The sequence below is a fragment of the Pygocentrus nattereri genome, chromosome 25 (assembly GCF_015220715.1).
Source record: "Pygocentrus nattereri isolate fPygNat1 chromosome 25, fPygNat1.pri, whole genome shotgun sequence".
NCBI lineage: Eukaryota > Metazoa > Chordata > Actinopteri > Characiformes > Serrasalmidae > Pygocentrus > Pygocentrus nattereri.
The window spans coordinates 23246841-23268805 of record NC_051235.1 but is presented as its reverse complement, the minus strand read 5'-3'; the positions used below and the strand labels follow the sequence as shown (position 1 = coordinate 23268805).

The following is a 21965-nucleotide window of genomic DNA, read 5'->3' as shown; positions in this document are numbered from 1 at the left end:
TATATCAAACTGCGAGTGGGTCCATTAAGGTATTTCAGGTCCAAACAGAAATTTGTTATAGCAGCTTCTAGGAATAGTTCAGTGTTTGCTCACAACAAATGACTGAAGATGGAAAGATGGTAAAGGCTGCTGTTTGCTAAGAATTGTAAAGGCTGCTGTTTACTAAGCCAATGCTGTTTCTCCAGTGCCATGTTCATAGACATTCATTTAGAACAGTAAATGCATTTTTGTGCCAAATACATTTCGTTCTTGAAGGTCCTGAAGGTTCCTAAAGGACCTATGTCATGGAAAAATACATTTTCTTCACTTTCTTTTAAATAAATAGTTTGATGAAGTAAGAAAACACTGTTAAAGTTTCAGAACATAATATTTACTCCCCAGTCCATATGGTCCATATATGAAAGTTAAGCTTGTTTTGAGTTTATGGTTTCTGTGATGTCACAAAAATCAACTAATTCATATATATCTGCCTTCTCAAACTACAGACGTTTAGCCCTGCCCATTCATATTGAAGTCATAAGGAGTGTTTCAGTCTCGACTGCTTTTTGAATCAGCCAGCTAGACTTTATATACATATAACTGTCTTTGATTGTGCAATAACAAAAATAGCTTGTTTAATTCTTAGTGATAATGTAAAGTTGGGAAATGGTTATGTAAAAAATGAATGATGGCTGTTTTTGATACATAAAAGCACACAAAGCTCAGTAGGGAGAAAAAAAAAGACAAGAACAAGAACAAGAAGGCTGCATTTTCACAGCAGGTAAAAGTGGCCCTAATCTGATTTTCTAAGCAAATCCGATTTTTTTGTTTGGCTGTTCACATTATCTTTTAAATGTGGCCTATATGCGACATTAGTTTGAACAGATCAGCTCCTAAACTGACCCACATGCTCAAAAGAACAATGTTGCACTTTGCTTCATGAGAGGTAAGCAATCATAACTATCAGTGAACGCCAGTCCTGGAGCTTTCAGTTCATCTTCGCCAACATCACAGGAGCCATCATGAATCTTCACTGACTGACAGCTGGGTTCGGATTGGATACGTATCGGATTTCATAATTCCATATGAAAGTGTCTCAAATCGGAACTAATAATGTCATATTTAGTAACATTCAGATCAAAGATCAGATTTGGGCCGCTTTCACCTGCTGTGTGAACGTAGCTGAAGTGTATGGGCTAGGATGTGGACACTTTAATCTCATTTTGTTGCCTTATTAGGAGATTTTTAACTGATCCACACCTACGTTGTCTTGTATTTGTGTTTTCTTAGTGACACTGCTGAAATAACCAGGGAAATTAGGCCCCCTTGGTTATTCATTAGCAGCTCCCATTAGTTATTTGTTGTTAGCTATGGTGATTATGAGCTTAAGGCAGCAGCAGAGTCAAAAGTTCTGGCAAACATGCACTGCACATGACAGATACAGAACTGTCCAATAGCGAGCCTTGTTGTGCTACAAAGTGCCACTGGCAGCTCCTGTTGAAAATACTTGGCACCCAATAATAATGCTGGGTTTAGTTTATTATGCGTATGCGAAACGCAGTGCCCTGATTTAACCTGTGATTGCACAATGTTTAGCTTTCCTCAGCATGATGATGCCCACTGGAACCTTTATGCTTTTACCTCAAGAGTCTACAGAACCTTTTGGAGCTTATTTATTGAACCATAAATTGACTTAACTGACAACCATATGCTATGAGGAGTGCACTTACAAAGCAATTTTCACCATAGCACTAAGCAGAATTTTTGGAGGCAAAACATATTTGAGAACCATAATGAATTTGGCTTTCTTATGTCCCCTTGGATTCTTTAGAAATTTGCTTCTGTGCTGTGAGCTGCTGCTGGAATACTGTAGTTACATCTACAGCACAGACATACAGATCCAAACTGAAACTGTAATAAGGTTTATAATAGTTTTTATCAGCATACATTACCTAACTTGTTAGAAATTGTCGATATATTCCTTTTTATAGCATGTTCCATTTATTTGCACATTCCATGTTGGTACATTGTGATTGTAGCTTTGTCATGCTGTCTGCAGCTTCTCCTCCATCCAGGTATACAAGTAAAAGCAGGGCTTATTGTAGATCTTTAACTGTCAACCAAATGGTTGTAAAATAAAAAAAAAAGTTCTACCTTCTATCTATTACTCTCAGAAGTTGGATAAATTGGACTGAATTTATAATTTGCTATTTTGGTATTCCTTCAATTAGCCTATGCTAATCTAGGCTTTTTCTAGACTTTTTTACATGTGCCTCCAATGCACCACACCAACAGTTCTCACAGTCCTCAAACTTTTTAGTCTAAGGCTCCTTTTTGGTTAGTAAGTGCCCATTGTGCCACTCCCCCCCCCCCCCCACCCCCACACACACACACCATCCCTCACTTCCTCCCCGGCCCCCCACCCCCTTCTTGCTAGACTTGGCTGTAAGTCAGAAGTGTGAAGATATGCATACGAATCTTTACTTGATGCACTTCAAGTGAGCATGTAATAGCATCTAATGATTTGAGCTGTCTTCAAAAAAAGGGCTCCTCAACTCCAGTTGGCTTCCAACAGACGACTCATTTGTGACTGACACAACACTAGTATGCCCTCAATTTTTGGACAAAGTGAAGTTCTCTATTATCTATTAAATGATCTATTTTCAAAAGTCAAAGTGAATTAAATTCAGAAAGTCTGGCATGGATCCAGTTACTGATATAGCACTATAATATAGCTGTGGGTGGCGGAGGCCAGCAGTCTTCATCTTCCAGCATTTAGGAAAAAAGGAGAATATTAGTTTGGGGTTGTTTTATTGAAATATGGTCTTCAGTGAAAGGTAATAAGACCTGAAACTCAAGTGTGGCGATCATCTTTTCCATTTTGTCAAGCTTTTTTCTGGAAATTTGTAAGCAATACATTGCTTATTGCATTGTTCTAGTCCTAAAAGCATGAATTTGGGCTTTTTGCATACTTTAATAGACTTTAATAAACTACTATTATCATTCTTATGCATTTCTAAAGAAACATAGATGCAACGTCTCTGCAAATTATTCTGTAGCCCCCCCCCCTCATGTTTGATGGTACACATCACAACAATGCTGGCAGCTTTGAAGAGTTTATCAAGAGGTCTGAAATAAAATCAAGATAGAAACTTAGAGGAGAACAATTTTAAATCAAACTTGAAAATTGATTCAACACTAAAACCAAATGCATTTCTGTTGGAAACATGCTATCTGATGTATTTTGCAGTGCATGCAGACAGGCAAGGAGATGTCTGTGCTCACCCGTAGATGAGATATTTTGTCTAGAAGGTCGAAAATCAAGTTGATTTATGACAAACTCTAAATCCAAATTTAGTCAAAATATTTTTTTAATCATAACACCCCAGTATCAATAGCCAACTGCAGACACTTCATTGAGATGTTAACACAGATCCTTAGTATTGATGTATAATTTCACTCAAGGTGGTTCCTTTTTCTGCATCCTTCATTCTCTCATACACACTAACCTCATTTTTTTTTCTCAATTAACAGGCAGGATGCCGACAACTGTGTTAGGAAAAGTCTATGCTCCTGATCCTGATGACTGGGACAACAAAACATATGCCTTTGAGGGACATGTTCCTAAGTAAGAGCTCTTCTCTCGTCATATCTTTTCACTCGTTTTTTATTCATCACACTTTCTTGTATCTGACTGCCTTTTCTTCTCTCTTGCCCACATTGTTTCATCATTACATTCTCACTTCTCTTGTCAAACCATTCCTCTCACTTTTCACAGCTCTTTCGCTCTTTTCTTCATGTACTGTGCAAAAATCAGAGACAAGTCTTTGTTTCCGCTCAAAATGACAAATACATCTTAATTGGTTTACAGCATCACTTAAACAACTAAATATAATGTGTGTGTCGAACCATACAGTCTACCAGTATAAAATACATTCTTTCTTCAATTTGGCAGGTATTTGGCCATAAATATTCCTGGGATACAATAACTCCAGTCTAATTCAGTTCTACTCGTAATGTCTGACTAATTAACATCAGTAATTCTGTAGTGATCAGATTTGTTTCCCACTTTCTGTCTTGTTAGTCTTACTACAATAAGTCCTCGTACTGTGGGTGGTGGAGTTCTGAGCAGCTGTTGAACTTTCTTATAAAGTAAATATTTCTGATTCTCTATGAAGTAATTACTATGGTTTCCAGTAAAATGTTTCACTGTAAAGAAAAGTCTCAGCTTCTGAATGAAGAGACAAAGCTCTCCAGGTTATTTTCACTTTTCCAAAATAGACAGTAGCTCAGTGTCACCACTTGCTCGTTCTGTAGGGAACAAATAATATCTCATTTTGCTCTGTTTGTTTTGTACTTCATCCCATGTGGAGCTCTATCTCAAAAAGCAGCTCAAACTGAGTTATGGACATCTGAGCTCTGAGTGAAAGAGTTCCAAAAGTTTTAGCTATAAACTCCGAGCCATAGCCTTTGGTGAATTCAGCTTCTGAATGAAGGGATGAAGCTCTCCATGCTACTTTTACTTTTCCAAAATGGAAAGTAGCCCAAGGTCACTGTTTGCTCATTCTATGAGGAGCAATGATTGTCACTTTTACACTTGAAGACATTCAGTCCTTTTGCTCTGTACTTTGTCTCATTTGTAGCCGAATCTCCAAAATGAGTTCAGACTGAGTTACAGAGGTCTGAGCTGTTAGTAAAAGAGTTAATAAAATTAAACTCTTGAATGAACTCTTTTCCTTTCACTTTTCCAAAGTGCAATATATCCTGCACAGTGACACAGTTTGCCTGTTTTATATGAATAAAAGGACATTCTGCCCTTATTTTTTCCACAAATTTAGAGAAATAAAAAAAATAAATAAACACCAGCAGCTCTTTTGCATGATTTCCAAATGTTCTAAGAAAGGCCTTCTTGACAGCTTCACATCCTATCAGGCTCATTGTGTTGAGCTGTTTTCTCGTAGTGGAAGGATGGACAGAAACACATGAAAGATGAAAGCTTTAATTCAGGGGTGCCCAATTCTAGTCCTTGAGATCTATCACCTTGCACAGTTTAGTCCAACCCTAGTCAACACACCGGATCCTGGAAATGAAGGCCTTCAGGGCCATCTGAATGTTAGAGCCAAGTGTGTTGGATCTGACCTCTCCAGGGACGAAGAAGACCATGATGGAGTTCCCATGATTTAAGTACTCTTTATCTGATGGGAACAGTTTTGTTGGTCTACCAGGTCTTGAATGATTGGAGACCTTTTCTTTATATTCCTTTAGTAACATTTGAGCTCCAGCTTTGTAATTTATTTATTTATTTATTTATTTAAGCTTGTTTCTTTTGACTTTTACTTTCCCTATGCAAGTGGATTATCTAATCTCCTCAGATATAACACCTGAAAAGATACTTTCCATTTTGACTGATAATGAAATATACATATGGTGGTCTCTGATTTTGCACAATACTGTACATTCAACCTTTTCCACTCTCTGCCTGCTTATTGATGCTAGGCACGTTAGCAAATACTCTGTGGATCTGTGTACTTTCAGATCCATCCGTGCACTCAAGAAAGTGTGGATAAAGATCAGCTTAAAAAATCTATGCATTACATACCCAATTAAAACTTAAATCACAGGATCCAGCATCTGAGCTGAAAGCCTGCCGGCCTTAACAATCCTTTGTGTGTTTAATGAGTGTGTGTGGGCGTTTGTTCAAGTTTGGCTTGGAGGTTGAATGCCAGGTTAAAGGTAAATTTTAAGAAGCAATCAGGCTGGTGTCATTTTGTGGCTAGGTCCCTGAATTTTAAAGAGGCACAATCTTAGCTCTGACATTTGGCCCTTAGTTATCAGCCCAGCTAATTAAAGATGAGGAAAGCTTCTGGAGAGAGCTGTTGCCTTCTCTCTTCCATTTCTTTACCTCTCTAACACTCCCCCTCCCCCTCTCGCCCACCTTTCCCCATCTCTCAGGGTTCATGCTGCCCTCTTTAATCACTTCTCGTCTAATTTAAAGTGACATCTCATTTAGGCTGAATATGTATCCTTTGGTGTTCAGGCCTAGAGGTATTTGAATGAAATGCCAGTTTTCTGTTAATTCTGAAATTTGGTTTGTTATCAGTTAAATGGTTTTCAAATAACCTGGTTCATAGCTGCACTCCTTTGAATTCTTGTTGCCTTTATATTATCTCAGAGCAGATTACATATTACATAGAATACAACATTTCAAGTTACAAGTTTAAACATGTAATTTCTTGGGAAGTAAATGTATTCACCATAGCTCACAGCAGTATCACACTCACTTTCATCCCTTTTTTTAACTGTAGTGAATAATTTCTCAAATCTTTTTATAACCAGTGATCATGGAATCATTAAAGATATTCTCTCTGATATAACTCTTCTTAACTCTAGGCTGATTACTCCAATATCATGGGAATTTTCTACAACTTTCCACTTTTATTTTTTGAGAAAAGAGCTTGATGTTATATGTAAACACTGTTAAAGTTTAAAAGTTCACTTAAAGTCCACAGACTGCATATATGGAAAATAAGCTGCAAAAATAGCCTGCACTGAATTTATTGTTTTAGTAATGTCACAAAATCTAGCACCTTTACACATCCTCCTATTCTGCCTACAGCAGTTTTAGCCTTGCCCATTCACACTGATGTTATGAGAAGCGTTTAAGGCCAGAAGGCTTTCTGAATGAGGATCCATACAGGACAGCCAATCAGAACAGAGTTAATTTACATAATTCAGTATCAATGGCTGAATTTTATGCTGGAAACTGATCATGTAAAAATTCAACTGACTGGTTTTTAGTATAAAAGCAGAGTGAAATCAGTGCAGACATGCAGACTCAAGTGGCTTACAGCTTTTATAAAACAACAAAAACAAATGTGCATAAGTATAATTGATTTTATAATGCTTCAGCTGTGAATTAGTTATGTTTTAAGACCAAAACTATCCATTCCATAATTACTGAATTCGCAAAGAGATGATGAAACGCATACATGTTAAAACAGTTCTAGAAATTAGTCTGTTGAACATACCATAGAAGGTCTGCAGGGAGAAGACAAAGGTTTAGCAGTGTTTGGAACGGTAAGATAACCTTGGTCCATATTGCATTCATACTTCAGATGAACTGAAGGGCTCCTCAGGCATACTCAGCCCACTTATTTGGTGCATGCCTGAGTTTAAATAGCACCATTTTCACTTGCAGTAATGGAGCAGTCATACCAGGATGCATTTTAATTAAACCAAACATACCAGGTGTGAAAACGCCTTTCGGCACTTACGTTGGAACTACTTTTTTCTACTGGAAGGATTTGCCAGTATTGAAAACATGTACTTTAAGTATTTGCTTTACTTTGTTCTTTACATTGCAAAACCGTGGAATAGAAGCAATAGGACACTCAAGGTTGTGTATCAGAAGGATGTGTTCTGTGTTCTGTTGTGTGTTCTGTTGCCTAATCTTTAGTGATGGAAGCTGTGCTCTTCCTCTGGCTTTGCAGTTACTTCATCCTAAACAAGCGGACAGGTTTTCTGGTCATAAAGGAGAGCGCTCCCCCTGGGACCTACGAATTTCAGGTGCGCGTGTCAGATGGGGAATGGCCGGACGTTGTGTCTAGTGTGATTGTGAGAGTACGAGAGCTACGTGACGACATCATCTATAACTCTGCCTCCCTTCGTCTCGCAGGTATGTCTCAACTTTCACCATTAGTGGAAACTTTACATTTTTCCTTTGAACCTACAGAGTCCTTCTTAGTTGGTATTTGTATGTATTGAAATGAGTAAAATAGGAATAAATCAGGGAAAAGAAAAATATTTTCTTTCACACAAATTTGCCCTCCAGTTCCCTGTGCGTACCAATACATCATTAATTGTTATCATTTTTTTAAAACATATTTTATACCAAAAGCCTGTCCCTACAGTTAGACTCTTAATATAAACGGTTCTTCATAGTACACCTTTAAACATGGTTCTTTAAGAGCTTTTTAGCAAAGACAATAGTTATATATACATCCTTGTTTCCAAAAAAAGTTGAGACACTGAGCAAAATGTAAATAAGAAAACAGAATGCAATGATGTGCAAATCATTCAAAACCTATATATATTTTTGAAAGCAGTACAAAAACGAATGTCCATATCAAGTACATGCATGCACTTGAAAGACAAAGCTAGATAAAGAACCATTTAAACTTTCAAAAGTCATCTTGGTTCAATATATATAGCAGTTGCCTTCATTAAAGAACATGAAGAACCACATCGTAAATATGTCTCAGGCATCCAGCAATGTATTCATAACTCTTTCATGTAATAGTTTTTGTTAGGGAGCTTTCATAGGCAGTACATGCTTAAGGTGTTTGGTTCCTATCACCACCTTGAAAAAAAAATCGGTAACACTTTATTTGAAGGCTACCTACATAAGGGCTTTATGACGCATTCATAAGCACTGAATAATGAAGCACTGCTTGAACATTTATTAAGTGCTCATGTCGGTTCTTGCAACCTGACATAAGATGTTTTATGAAATAAATGACATTGTACTGACATAATAAGAATAAACGTTGAACATATTTACAGCACTAAACATATTTAAATCCTATACATAATTGCATCAATCATCTCATCCATACCATGGAGCAAAGAGGGGGTGGTTTCCAGGCATATTTAACCTGATATCAGTACAATGTCGTCTTAAGAATGCTGACATAAATAGTTATGTATAGTGTTTTAAATATGTTTAGTGCTGTAAATATGTTCAACGTTTATTCTTATTATGTCAGTACAATGTCACTTATTTCATAAAACATCTTATGTCAGGTTGCGAGAACCGACATAAGCACTTAATAAATGTTCAAGCAGTGCTTCATAAACACATTATTCAGTGCTTATGAATGCATCATGAAGTCCTTATGTAGGTAGCCTTCAAATAAAGTGTTATCTGATCTGGTAAGTTTATCTACAACAGAGCATCAAATATTAAACCCTTCTGAATTAACTGTGATTACATCACATCATTAAATCGCTGGAATCACTCTTTGAACTGCAGTGTATAAAATACATTGTATGAGTTGAACGCTTATGTGTCTAAACAACCTGAGGTCTGATGATTAAGTCATCACAGTGAACAATCTAAAAGTTTATTCTCTCTCCTGGAAAGTTGCTCTTCTGGGGAAGTGAGGTTTCCTTAGGCCACTGATGATATGTTAATTGATGATAATGTGCAAAAACTCCAGATTAGCCCATTTTAATTGTAAATTGAGCATGTCCTAATAAGATTCCGAGGGCTTTAGAAACAGATTTCATAAGCTTTGAGGAGGGCTGACATAAGTTGATTTAAGCTGCTGCTGTCACATGATGGCACATATCTCCAGTAATGACACTGGTTTAGCTTCAGCATGCGTATCGGATCAGTCGGCGGAGTCAGCATTAGTGCTGGTCCTGTCTTGTGCTACTGTAGTAAAATCTACTTGCTCATCTGCATGTGGCTGGAGGCTTTACGTCCATCAGCATTTTAACAGAAGAGAGTACATTCCCCTGTGAGGGAGGCTTTGAAATTGGGTTATGGCTGAAGGAGTTTATGATTTGAGAGCTGTTAAAATGAACAACATAAAAGGAGGAAGACACTGAGACAGAAAAAATAAGACGTCATAACCTACATAAGCTGGTAAAAGGATTTCAAGAGTGGGAGCTTTGGAATTTAAGCACAGGACAGCTGTACAGTTTGTTTGTATATATTGTGGCCTTAATTTTATGGTTTTGTGCACGCTGGTGCAGCAATCTGTTCCGATCTTTAATTTCTGAGCATCTTATTGGATTTTGTTGGCTATTATTATAGCGTGTTTTGTCAGATTGTTTAAGGGAGTTGGAAGAGATGGAAACATTAATCACATGTTTACTGCAATGCAATAAACATGGAGTTTTAAAGGGCCAGTATCACAAAAAATATTGCTCACTTAAAATAATAATTAAAAAAAAAGTTTAATAAACATTTTCTCCAGGGCGAGCTAGCCATATGTCAAGACAAATACCAAAAGCAAACGAGAACATTGCAGTTTTTCTGCTGATATTACTGTCTGTACAGTACTGTGCAAAAGTCAAAGATCTGCTTTTGTTTATTTTATTTATAGGTGAAAGAGCCATTAAATAAAGTTTTTCATTTTTTGTCATCAGAAAAAATTCACAAAAAACATATTTAACAACACTGAGTATAACTTAAGATTTCGCAGTACTTAGTGTGTCCACTTTTTGCTTTATTACAGCTTCCAGTGTTTTTATTAGACTTGCCTTTTGTTTTTCCAAAAAATTGCTGCTTCTCATGATTCAAGTCATCCTAAACACATTTGGTGATGTTGAGCTCTGGACTCTGGGGTGGTCAGTCTACTTCTTTGAGAATAACAGTAGGTTCTTTGTTTGATTTGATCTGTTTCTCAGCAAGAGCTTCTTGACAGCTACACATTCTTTCAGACTCAAGGCATCTTCTAAAAGTGGAAGGATGGACAGAAACACCTGTGTTTGTCCACTGCCCTTTATATTGTATAAGCACTTAATGTTGAGTGAGCCAATAGAAATGCTATTTTTTTACATTAACTTACAAAAGGTAATGTTTTTTTTTCTGTAAAGTTACAATGCTGGATTTTTGTTTTTTGGACAGCAACAACATGTATTTTCATAATAAAAATAGTTTTTATTCGTTGTTTTTGTGATGTCACAAAGATTAACCCCTTTTCAGCCTATAGCACTTTAGCCTGCCTTCATATAAAAGTTAAGGTGTAAAGTTAAGCAGTGTTTCAGCCCAGACTACTTTATGAATGAGCCGCAATACAGGCCAGCCAATCAGAACAAGGGCCATTTGCGTATATCACAACAATGAAAACAGCCTATTCATATTTTTTCATTTGCATTTGCGAAAAACAATCCATCTTATTAGGGTTAGTTTCCTTGATTGGCCTGGAAAATTAGGTGACTGGTGACGCAGCCAGCTAGATGTGTTTATATTTTCAGTTGCAAATCAATATAAAAAGCGTTTCTCTTTTTGATCATATGAAATTCATCACATTTTGGATAAATGGCTACAAACAAAAAATGTTCTACTATATTTATGTGTTTAATATATTGTGTGATTGCACAGAGAAGTAAGAGTTGATGAGCTTTATTGATTATTGTGATGTACTTTTAATTATATTTTTGTTTTAAATCTTCTTGTGGGTCACAAATATTTTGTGGTTGGAGCTCAGAATTCCTGTTTCAGGAGACTAAATCAGGCTGGAAATAGTCGTGTAAACATGAATTGTGACTGCTTTTGTCACATATGTGAACCTAAGGGCAAAAATCATTATAAGAATGTGGGATATTTGTCTTTTAATCTAAAACCTGTTCTGTAATCTTTCTGTAAGCTTTTTGCCTACAGACTGTACCAACGTAAATATCTACATGTGTATGATGCTTATTGCATCATTTTCATTGACTCAAGGTGGTAACTGTCCACATCATGATGTCAGTTAACATTTTTCAAAGTGCTTCAGCTACCCACGTATGAGCAAGCATTGCCCCATGCCAGTTTTCCTTCTCAGACAGCAGCGTCAACAGCTGTCAGTGTTTTAGAATTGCCGTCAGGTTCAGTTTCACAGGCAAACAGCGTCTGTCTACAGAGGTAGGAGTGTGAGTGTATGCTCGTTCTTCTCGTAACTAACCCCCCACCCCCTCGTACCACCACCACCCCCCACCCTAGAGCCCTATCCAAACACTCACTTTGAATCCCTGCGTGGTGGAAAATGGAAAGCCGTACTCATAGTATTAGTTGCAGACTCCTTGACATTTGAAATCCCATTTCAAGAACAAATGTTGAAGGCAATAAGGCCCTTTTTAATTCTGCTTTGGAGAGATTAAGGCTTATTGTGTTCAAAACTTGAGGGTGAAATTGATTGAAAGGTGAAATATGTGGTAAACTGGGATGCAGAGTAAGTCCTTGAAACACCCACATCGGCTCACACAGATGAGCCAAAATACACACATACACACACACACACATACACACACATGCACACTAAAATACACATACCAAAACACAATCTTGCTCCTTCATCCTCCTAACTCCCTCTTGCCCATCCCGCATACGCATTGCATTCTCCACATTCTCCAGCAATACGCACCATGAAAAGCCCTTGGCTGTTTGAGGTGGGACTTTTTAAGGCTGCTAACTGCTTATCCGACTGCAGGCTTATCTTTTAAAAAAATGTAAAATGTCTCATCTCTTTTGATCCTCATCTCCCTGGCTCGCCCAGAATTCTGCTGCCACCCCCACACTCCCACCCACCCCCCAGTCGGACTTTGTGGGATCAATAGAAAGGGAAATTGGGAAAATATCTGCAGTCATTCAGTCGGATTAGCGCTCCTATCCCTATGCTTTTTCAAGGTCCTATTGACTGCCACTCAGTCGCCATCGCCCTCCAAGCCGCTGCAGGAGCAATTGTTCCACCGAGCTAAGTGGTGCTTTTACAGGAGGCCATAGTTTTCACAGTTTTCAAAAATGTGGCACATTAATACAGAATTAAGTTAACCTCTGCTCTATCCATAGATAGCAACTGATGCTAAGTTGGACAAGCTTTAGTAGTGTAGCAGGAGCAGTGATGACAAAAAAAAACAAACAAAAAAAAACATGAACATATTGAAAAAACCAATTGAGAATAGGTTGGAATGTAGATCTTCAAAGTTTGGGTGGCCCTGATCAAATTCCATGTTTTGTTGATTTTCTAAGTGAAAGTAAGTTAACACTTCTGCACATTTTATATTTTTGGAAAAATAAAACACAAAATGTGGCCTGTGTAAAGGTTATGGCACATTTTATATTTTATATTTAATTTTTTCCAATATTTCCTGGCAATACATTCCTGACATAAGCAAGATCAACTCATGTTTTTGGTCATATTTCTCTATATTGAATATTTACAACAGCTCAGCCAGTCAGATTTTCAAATTGCTTCAGCTTCACTCCTATATCCACTCATGCCAGCACAACACACACTAACATTAATCTGTTTACCAGCATACTAGCACTATGTTAGTGTCACTGCAGTGCTGAGAATGATCAACCACCCAATTGTACCTGCTCTGTGTTGGTCCTGTGGTGGTCCTTACAACTGAAGAACAGGGTGAAAAGGGGCTAACAAAGTATCCAGAGAAACAGATGGACAGCAATCTGTAATTGTAGTACTACAAAGTGCCCACTATATGGTTAGTGGAGCTAATAAAATGGACAATGAGTGTATAAACAAGGAGCAGTTCCCAAAAAAGTTTTTGGTGAGTGTTCACATGTGGATCTACGAAGATGCGCATGGGGGAATATGTGTGTGCGTCTTTGCATGTTTAGTGTTCCAACCATACTTGACAAACAGACAGCATCTGACAGCATGAACAGCATCTGAATCAAACCCAGTAGTCATCCTAGGCTGTCAGGCTCGTGTGGATTTATGATGGGAGTGGACAGTTGGCCACTGTGTCACAGGACCCCTCCACCCAGTTCCATTTCCATTCAGCTAATCTCCGCCTCTACCTGGCCTCCTGCCCGCATCTCCTCTCTGACTGACACTCTTTAGGCTCTAATGATTCTCACCACGCTGCTCAGGTGAGCCAGGACACAGAGTCAAAGCCAGCCGTCAGAAGAGGGATTTAGAGCTCTAAATGTGAGAGAAGACAAAGGCTCTTTCTTTCCCACTCACTTACCCACACATATCCTCTGACTGTCAAACGTTTGGGTACTCTGTAAATTTGGCTTCAACGCTTCTGTTGAAGCATAATTATCAAAGTGTCTTTTTTGGTATGAAGAGCAGCCTTTGTCTAAATAAAGATCTGACAGTTTTCTTTCCCAAACTATTGTTTAAAACACATACTGAAACGGCTGACAAATGAATTAAATAATTAATCACAATTAGGGGCATTACTTGCTATAGTTAATTGTGATTAATCACGTTTTCTTTGCTTACATTTTAAAAACTAAGGGCATATTTTTTTTTCCTTTTAAAAACACATTTTTCTTTTTATGAGTGGATAAAATATGCTGCAACAGAATAAACTTATTACCTTCAATAATTCCGTAATATTTGTTCGGTTTGAACACTGGGTTCACATGAACCTGAACAAGAGGCGAATGCCCTTTTCAGTTTTTATCACAGCATCCACTGGATGCATGTTTCATCGCCTTTGTGTGTGTTGCCCTTTCTCTTACAGCCTTGATCCATCTTGTTGATTTATCCATAAGTCTTCCACTGCCCAGTCGAGTTCACTAGCATGTTCTCTAGTGCTAACATCAAAGATGGTCACTTCATGCTAGTCAAGTCTTATGTCCCTAAGGCATGAGGTTGAGACAAATTTTGAGTTTCTTAGTTGAGTCTTGGGTCTCTGAAGTGCAAGTCCAAGTGGAGTCTAGAGTCTATGACCTGCGAGTCAGAATCAAGTCTTGAGTTTCTGTGGTGAGTGTCAGAGTGTCAAGAGTCTCTGTGGTGTCAGTCTGAGTTGTGTCTTGAGTCTCTGAGGTGCGAGTTCAATCTCTCGAGTATCTATGTTCTAAGTCTATGTCGAGTCTCAAGTCTCTATAGTTCAAGTCTAAGTGGAGACTCAGCGGCATGAGTCAAGCCGAGTCTCGAGTCAAGTCAAGTCTTGAGACTCTGAGATGTGAGTCTGAGTCAAGGTGTGAGTCTGAGTCAAGTCTCAAATCTTTGGCTCCCGAGTGGTGCAACGGTCTAAGCGTTGGCTCTATCATCAGGAGATTATGAGTTTGATCCCTGGTGATGCTACCGCCGTCCGTAGCCAGGAGTCCAAGAGAGCACAATTGGCCTCGCTCTCTCTGGGTGGGTAGGATGGCCCCCCTTCTCCTCCCATCACTCAACGCGGTGCTAGTCAGCGCAGGCGTCTGTTAGCTGACGTCGCAGATCTGGCAGTTGGCGCTTTCCTCCAAGCGTGTTCGGCTGTCCCGTGACGTTGTGTGAGCGGCAGTTTGAAAAGAAGCGGTGGTTGGTTTCACAGGTCTCAGAGGAAGCCAAGTCTCAAATATCTGCTGAGCTTAAAATAAAAGGGCAAAACAGTTTGAAATGGCTGATTAGTCTATAGTTTGTAAGTATGCTTGTTAAGCTAGCTGAAGTTTTAGCAACTTTTAAAGGAATGGTTAGTCTTTATGGTGTTAAGTTATTGCACATTGACAAAGAAAACATGCCGGACTTGAGACTGAGCAATTTTAAATGACATTAAATGACCATGTCTCATCATACAAACCCACAATGAATGCCTTAATGGAACTTGTACATGAACCCCGTCACCCATTCTCTCAAAGAAATGTATTGCAGATTGAATGCAAAACATGAGTAGACATCTCCTAGAAACCACAAGGATAGAATTTCTTCAGAATATTGTATCTTGTGGCTTTATTAATGGCTTGTTTTTTATGTCTCTGTGTTGTTGCTGGGCATCCTCTTTCTCTTTTATCTTCAACTGTTCAAAACATAATATGTCCAAAATAAGAGCTTCAATAAGAGGTTTTCAAGGCTTCAAGTAAGTTGTGAGGCTTGAGTCTTGATTTGAAACTCCAGGATAGACCTATGTTCAGGTTTCTCATACATTTTTAGTTTTTCTGTGTATTTTCAGTTTCAATATTGTGGTTAACATGTTACAGTAATGTACTTACTTTTTTTTGTAATTAGTGTAACGAATTACATTTATTGACATATTAAGAGATATTTGCATTATCTACATGTCTCTAAGAGAACAATAATAATTACATATGATGCATTTAAACCGTACATTTCTCCTATAAAGACTATTCGTGCCTCTCCTTGTATGTATTTGGCTCTCGTATATGATACCTGAATTAGCTTGAGTGCGCAACTTCAGTTCTGAATGTGAGCAGTGCAGCAGTAAACAAGCTGTCAAGGCCTCTGGTCATGCTAATATGGAATTAGTAAAAAGGTTCCCAGCCTCACCTAAATGGACCAGAATTTTCTTTCAGGAACAGCTCTGTAAGCTTTGCATTTCGATCTTGTAGATTTTATTTTTTAGAAGCTGTTTTTTTTGTGCCGCTGCTAAGATTTTTTCTTTGTGTTTTGCAATAAGTAGAAATTTGGAGAGTTTTTGCAAGTAAATGATCTAATAGATCTTTTCAGTTATGGCTTAAGCCATTTGTAACGGATTATCTTTTTTGGGTAACTACTTCAACAATGGTGGATAGTGTTTAAAGGTTAATTAGGCACACAGGAGTCACAATAAAACTATTTCCAGACTAAAAACTTTGGGGATTTTTTGTCATTTGTAAAGACATTGATCAATAAAGAAATTCATTAAAGTGGTTCAAGTTCGGGCCCAGAGCTTTCTTTTTTTGTAACTTTTTATTTATGGTATTTTTTGTCACAATAAGAATATTAAGAAAAACAGGGAAAAACGAAAGGAAAAAAGCAAAACAAAGCAGGAAAAAAAAAAAAAAAAAAAAAAAAAAAAAAAAACACAACTGAGGTCCAGGAGTAAATGCATATCACGTCTGATATCAGATCTGACGTCTGATTAATCTATGTTATTGGTTCTGTCATTCATGTAAACGGACCATTTTCCCCACTTTCTTTCTCCAATTTCTTTCTGGAGCCGTAAGGAATAAGTCATCTGCTCAAGAAAGTGCAAATGTTTTACAATACCAACAAATGTGCCCACAGTAGGTGTATCTTTCTGAAGCCAATATTTAGTAATTGCCTTCTTCCCTGCTACCAACATAATTTTTAAGAGATACTCATCATCTTTATCTAAGTCCTCAGGAGAATTACCTAAATACAAATGAAGAAATGTCACATCCACACTAAAACCCAGAACCTTATCAATGACTACTGTCACCTCCCTCCAGTAAGTCTGGATGGGGGGGCACAACCAAAATATATGGGCATGATCCACCATGTTTTCTCCACATTCTCTCCAACATCTCAACTGAGTGTCTGTCTGTTTGCCTTTTTGCTTAGGAGTTATAAAGAAGCGAATCAGATTCTTCCAGCAGAAGTCTCTCCATCCCAATGAGTTAGTAGTAGTTGACTGTGTTTTCCAGGCATTCATCCACATGTCCTTTGTTATTACAATGTCCAGTTCTTTTTCCCAACGCTGCTTCACATATTCTGTGGAGTCCTTCTTAAGAGATGTGACAGCATGGTACAGTTTACTTATCAGTCCTTTACTGCTCCTGCAGTTGTACGCTTCAACAAATAACTGAACAACCCTAGACCACTCTTTCTGGTCAGGGTCCCTAACCTCTTTACAGAAATAATCAGACATTTGTAAGTACCTGTAAAAATCCTGTGTCCTCAGCCCATAGACCTCACATAAATGTTCAAAACCATAGAGTTTTCTGTCTTTAACTATTGTACATAGAGATGTGATACCATGATATGCCCATTGTTTGTACCTGAAATCATACAATGATGGCTTATAGTCAGGGTCATAAGCAGGCCAACTGAGTAATTTTACCTCCCTCTGGAGCCGATAGCGTTTAACAATTTCAAACCATATCTTCAGTGAGAGGTTCACCCAGTTACTCTCCGTCTGTGGTCTTGCCTTGTCCCTGTCAGTAAAACCAATTAACGCTTGTAATGGGACATCTGTTAAAGATGTCTCTATATCTTTCCACTTAGCTTTATAAGATGGGTTACATAGACATACAAGTGGCCTTAACTGAGCTGATATATAATAATCCTTTAAAGATGGGAGTGCCATGCCCCCCTGCTCCCTTGGTAGTTGGAGTGTGGAAAATTTCACCCTTGGCCTCTTATTATTCCATAAGAATAATGAAATGCGCTTATTCCATTTTCTGAATTGTTTTATGGGGATGTCTATAGGAAGTGACAGAAAAAGATAAAGTAATCTGGGCATGATGTTCATCTTAACTGTTCTAACTCTATTGCCAAAGTCGAGGGGGAGGAGACTCCATCTATTAAGATCCTCATATATTTTTTTACTAACCTTGTTATAATTACATTGAAATAACTGCGACAGATCTTTAGTCATATATACACCCAAGTATTTAATCTGGGTAGAATACCAGTTAAACATATATTTTGTTTTAAATTCCTGTGTGGGAGCAAAATTAAATGTCATAACCTGAGTTTTATTTATGTTAAGAACATAACCTGAATATTTCCCATATGTTTCCAGCATATCCATTAAAATAGGTAGGCCGGAGGCTGGTTCAGATAATGTGATTAGTACATCATCGGCATATAGGCTTACTTTGTATTCCTTTCCTCCAATAAAGATTCCTCTCAGTTTTGCCTCCTGCCTTATGGCCTGGGCCAAAGGTTCAATGAACATGTTGAAAAGACTGGGGCTGGCAGGGCAGCCCTGTCTACATCCTCGCTCCAAGCTAATAGCATCTGAAAGACTGCCGTTTACCTTAACCCTAGCTACAGGGGAGGAATAAAGTGCTTGAATACAGCTGATAAACTTATTCCCAAAGCCAAATCTTTTCATCACTGCATAAAGGAAATTCCATCCCACAGAATCAAAGGCCATTTCGGCATCTAGACTTAAAATAACGGCTTCTGACTGTGTTTTATTAATATTTTCAATAATATGGAGGGATCTCCTAATATTATCTTGTGTTTGTCTATTTCTAACGAATCCGGTTTGGTCCTCATCTATTAGATCATGCATTGCAGTTTCCATTCTCTTTGTTAGGATTGTTGCATAGAGCTTATAGTCGGCATTTAACACACTGATCGGTCTATACCCTTTGCAATCCATTCTATCCTTCCCTTCCTTAGGGATGACAGATATGAATGCCTCTCTCCAAGATGGCGGGGGAGATCCATCCTCTAATATGTAGTTAAAGCATGTGTCAAGAAGGGGTACCAAATGTTCTCTCATGGTTTTGTACCACTCTGGGGGAAATCCATCCACACCAGGTGACTTGTTATTGTTTAGACTTGAGATGGCATCGTTTATCTCCTCCCTTGTTATTGGTTGAGTTAATTTTTCATTGATTTGTGTACCAATATTTGGGAGGTCTAGAGAATTTAGGAACTCTGTTATTGATTGCATATCTGACTGGTCCCTATTAGAGTAAAGAGATGTATAATATTTCTCAAAAGATTTTTGTATGTCATCTAGATTTTTAACAATCTTATTTGTGACAGGGTCTTTTATCTTATGAATTGTATTTTCAGCTTGTTGCTTCTTTAATCTCCAGGCTAACAGCTTTGATGCTTTGGGACCGGCCTCATAATATCTTTGTTTCATAAATCTAAGTTTTTTCTCCACCTCCTCACTAAGTATTTTGTCTATATCCTGCTTAATAAGTCTTATTTGTTTGATAATTGCATGGTCTCTATTGGTAATATGAATTTGTTCAAGATTCTTTAATTTTTCTTCTAAGTCTGACAGTTGCTTTGTTTTTAACTTTTTTAATAAGGCTGACCAAGCTATTATCTTGCCCCTCAAGACTGCCTTAAACGCATCCCATAGCATACTGGGATTTACAGACCCATTATCATTTTCCTGAAGATATAAATCTAGCTCTATTTTCATCATTGACACAAAACTGGCATCATTTAACATACCAGAGTTTAACCTCCAAAGTGTTTTGCGCCTTTTACCTTCTAAATGCATCGTTATATAGATTCCTGCATGGTCAGAAAGAATTCTCTGGCCAATTTTACATTCCTTGATTCTATGCAGATCCTTTTTATACAGAAACGCATAATCTAATCTTGAGTGAGTAGCATGTCTCCCAGAATAGAAAGTGTACCCAGGTTGTGAACCATGTATTGCTCTCCACACATCACTCAGTCCTAGTTCTCTTAGGGCCTTATTAATTAGTTTTTCTGTGGGGTTCCTTTTCCTGTTTCTATTGGTGGTATCTAAGGAGGGATTCAATAGAACATTTAAGTCACCAGCACAAATGAGCGTTCCGTATGTCTCTGTTGCCAGCAGATCAAACACCCTTTTAAAAAATGATGCCTGACTGCCTGGAGGGGCATAAATATTAAATAAAGTCACTTCTCGCTGATCTATTTTGCATTTAACCAGGATAAACCTACCTTCTTTATCCCTTATTTCAGAAACAAATTCAAATGGGGTTAAGTTTGAAATTAGTATTGCTACTCCCCTTTTCCTGCCATTTTTGTATGATGAGAAAAATGTATTTCTAAAACCCATCTTTTTAAACTTTTCATGTTCTACTGCAGACATATGGGTTTCCTGCCAAAACACTATATTTACCCTGTCCCTTTTAACCTTGGCTATCATCTTACTACGTTTTATAGGATTGTTAAGCCCATTTACATTCCATGACAGTATATTATAGTATTGATAATGCATTCATATTATCATTGGTATCCTGTAATTGTACATTCCAAGACCTCAAACAAGAAAAAGAAAAAGGAATAAGGGAACTACAACTATAATACAAACAAATTAACAGGGCTTCCAACAAGAAAGGTGACCCATCACCTTTAGGAAGAGGGAGGGAACTGCCACTAGGTGGGGTCCCTCGGCCAGCTAACGCAAAAACAAAAAAGATTTGTGGCAGTCTAATGACGATACAACGTATCAGCTAATCAAATATAATCAAATAAGACGACTAGTCCGGCGGCTGGTTCTCAACTCCTGAGGCCTCCTTCCTGCGATACTCCTGTAGTCTCTCTCTCACCTGTTGTTGGTGCTCCTCCCCTATGCTACGAGGCTTGCTAATCACCTCCCAGGGTAGCAACTTGGCAAGTGTTTCCTCAGTGAAAACATCCACATTTTCCTTACATGTGATCTTGCCCACGTTGAGCCCACGTCTTCTCAGATCCTCTGCTGCTTGTGTCGCGTTGTGGTATGTGACCGGACCGTCCTGCAGATGAACTCGCATTTTGGTCATCGGAGTCCGAAATCGTATCCCCTGTTCCTTCAGTGCTTTCTTAATAGGGGCATATTCCCTCCTCTTCTTTTGCACCGCTTCGGCGTAGTCATGGTCAAAATACACTCGTTGGTTATCGTGGCTAAGACCCTTTTTCCAAGCTGCATAGAGGATTTTTTCTTTGACTGTGAACTGGAGGAAGCGAACCACCATTGAGCGTGGAGGAGCACTAGCGGACGGTTTAACAGCCAGTGCGCGGTGAGCGCGTTCTATCCCGAGGTCGCTACTCCAGTTAGGGTCAATATCCTCACTGAGTTGCGTCTTGATCATATTCACCACAAATGCTGTTGCAGATGTACCCTCTGCGTCCTCTGGTATTCCATAAATTCTAATGTTGTTTCGTCTCGCGTGCCCCTCCATCTCAGTCACTTTATCCTGCAGCGTACGTTGGTTTGCTATCAACTGAGTTAGCGTATCCTTCACGGCAATATCCCACCGCTCCGCGTCCGCCATGCTATGCTCCATCTCTCCAACTCGTTCAGTAACACCTTCAATCCGACTGGTCACATCTTGAAGTTTTATACGCATTTCAGAAGTGAATTCGTCCATTTGCTTTTTCATATCTTCTCTAAGACACTTACTAAATTCTTGGAGGTCCCTTTTCAGCTCGATTCTTAGATCCTCCATTCCTTTAGCTACAGCTGTACTCACTGCTTCTCGAATTGTGTCCAAGCGTTCATCCCCGCCATGTGCTCCTCCGTGTTTCTCAACATCTCTCTGCTTTTCCTCAGTTTCTCGCCCTTTCGTAGTCGTCTTTGCTTTCCTGAGTTTGTCCGCACTCATTCTTGCGAGTGAATTTTAAAACAAATAAATGAATTTTAGAATGTTGAGTGGGAAAAGCCAAGCTGATACAGGAGCTCAGATTTTACGCCGTCATCTCAACTCTCACGCCACCGGAAACCCCGGGCCCAGAGCTTTCTTAGACTACAGTTCAGATTTGAAACTTGCTGTGAGTGAAACTCAGGAAGAATTTTATTTTGCTAGATTCAGGTCTGGACAAAAATTTCAGGCCTGATTAAAGCTCTATTTCAGGACCAGAGTTGGAAACCATTGCTCTACAGCAGTATCCAGTGCAGCTGTCAGTGTC

At 38.5% G+C, this 21965-nt stretch overlaps 1 protein-coding gene across 1 annotated transcript in view; it reads left to right on the top strand.

Moving 5' to 3' along the window:
- Nucleotides 1-21965, top strand: part of si:ch211-186j3.6 (neural-cadherin) — a 374937-nt gene that overhangs the window by 237824 nt on the left and 115148 nt on the right. The window contains exons 19-20 of the mRNA XM_017723303.2: nt 3514-3607; nt 7470-7654. Of these exons, the coding sequence (XP_017578792.1) occupies nt 3514-3607; nt 7470-7654 (279 nt within the window). The remainder of the gene's footprint in view (nt 1-3513; nt 3608-7469; nt 7655-21965) is intronic.